Source organism: Wasmannia auropunctata, unplaced genomic scaffold (assembly GCF_000956235.1).
Source record: "Wasmannia auropunctata unplaced genomic scaffold, wasmannia.A_1.0 LD336078.1, whole genome shotgun sequence".
Classification (NCBI taxonomy): Eukaryota; Metazoa; Arthropoda; class Insecta; order Hymenoptera; family Formicidae; genus Wasmannia; species Wasmannia auropunctata.
In genome coordinates, this window is record NW_012026812.1 from 4536307 (window position 1) to 4536968 (window position 662).

A 662-nucleotide genomic window follows, 5' to 3' on the forward strand; every position below is an offset into this window, starting at 1 on the left:
AAACATAGTACAAACGCGCACATGAATGTGTATGGAGGGATGAATGATCCAATAAAATATTATAACACTTACCTAATAAGAATAGCGATATGTAACCCGAAGTCGTTCCCTGAAACATAAAGAAAGGAATTAGAAGAGATAAAATCAAAAGTTTAGTTTACATACTTACCATAAATAAAAGTTACAGCATCAGCTTGTTGAAATCCTGAAAAAGAAAAGATTATTATGATTTTACCACAATTATTGCTTCTTAAAATACTTACCATAGTTTTAATCCACAGAGATCCGATCCACATTAAATTGCCTCGGGAACCTAGAGGAAAATAACCACAATTAATTACGAGTTGAGTTTGTTATATTAAATTATTATTTCAGTGAGATTAATCCACATTTACAACCCGAGGGAAGTGGAAGCATAAGAATAACCACAAAACAGAGGAACCACTTCGAGGGAAGCTTCGAAAACCTTCTCGAAGCTTTTTGGCGGGAAAACGCCACAATCCGCCATAATTAGTTACGGCCGACATATTTAGTTGTTACCGTCAACATGAGCTTCGGTTGCCATGTTGAGTGGAGGCCGACATTTGTAGTGACCATACGGGATGGCGCGAGATGCCGCGGAGTGATACCGCATCGTGGCACATATTTACGAGACCGTGTGA

General features: G+C 38.2%; 1 protein-coding gene across 1 annotated transcript in view; it reads left to right on the forward strand.

The window, feature by feature from the left end:
• LOC105449119 overlaps window positions 1-47 on the forward strand; it is a 1887-nt gene extending 1840 nt beyond the window's left edge. Inside the window, exon 4 of the mRNA XM_011688119.1 lies at window positions 9-47. Within this exon, the coding sequence (XP_011686421.1) occupies window positions 9-47 (39 nt within the window). The remainder of the gene's footprint in view (window positions 1-8) is intronic.
• The last annotated feature ends 615 nt before the right edge of the window (window positions 48-662 follow it).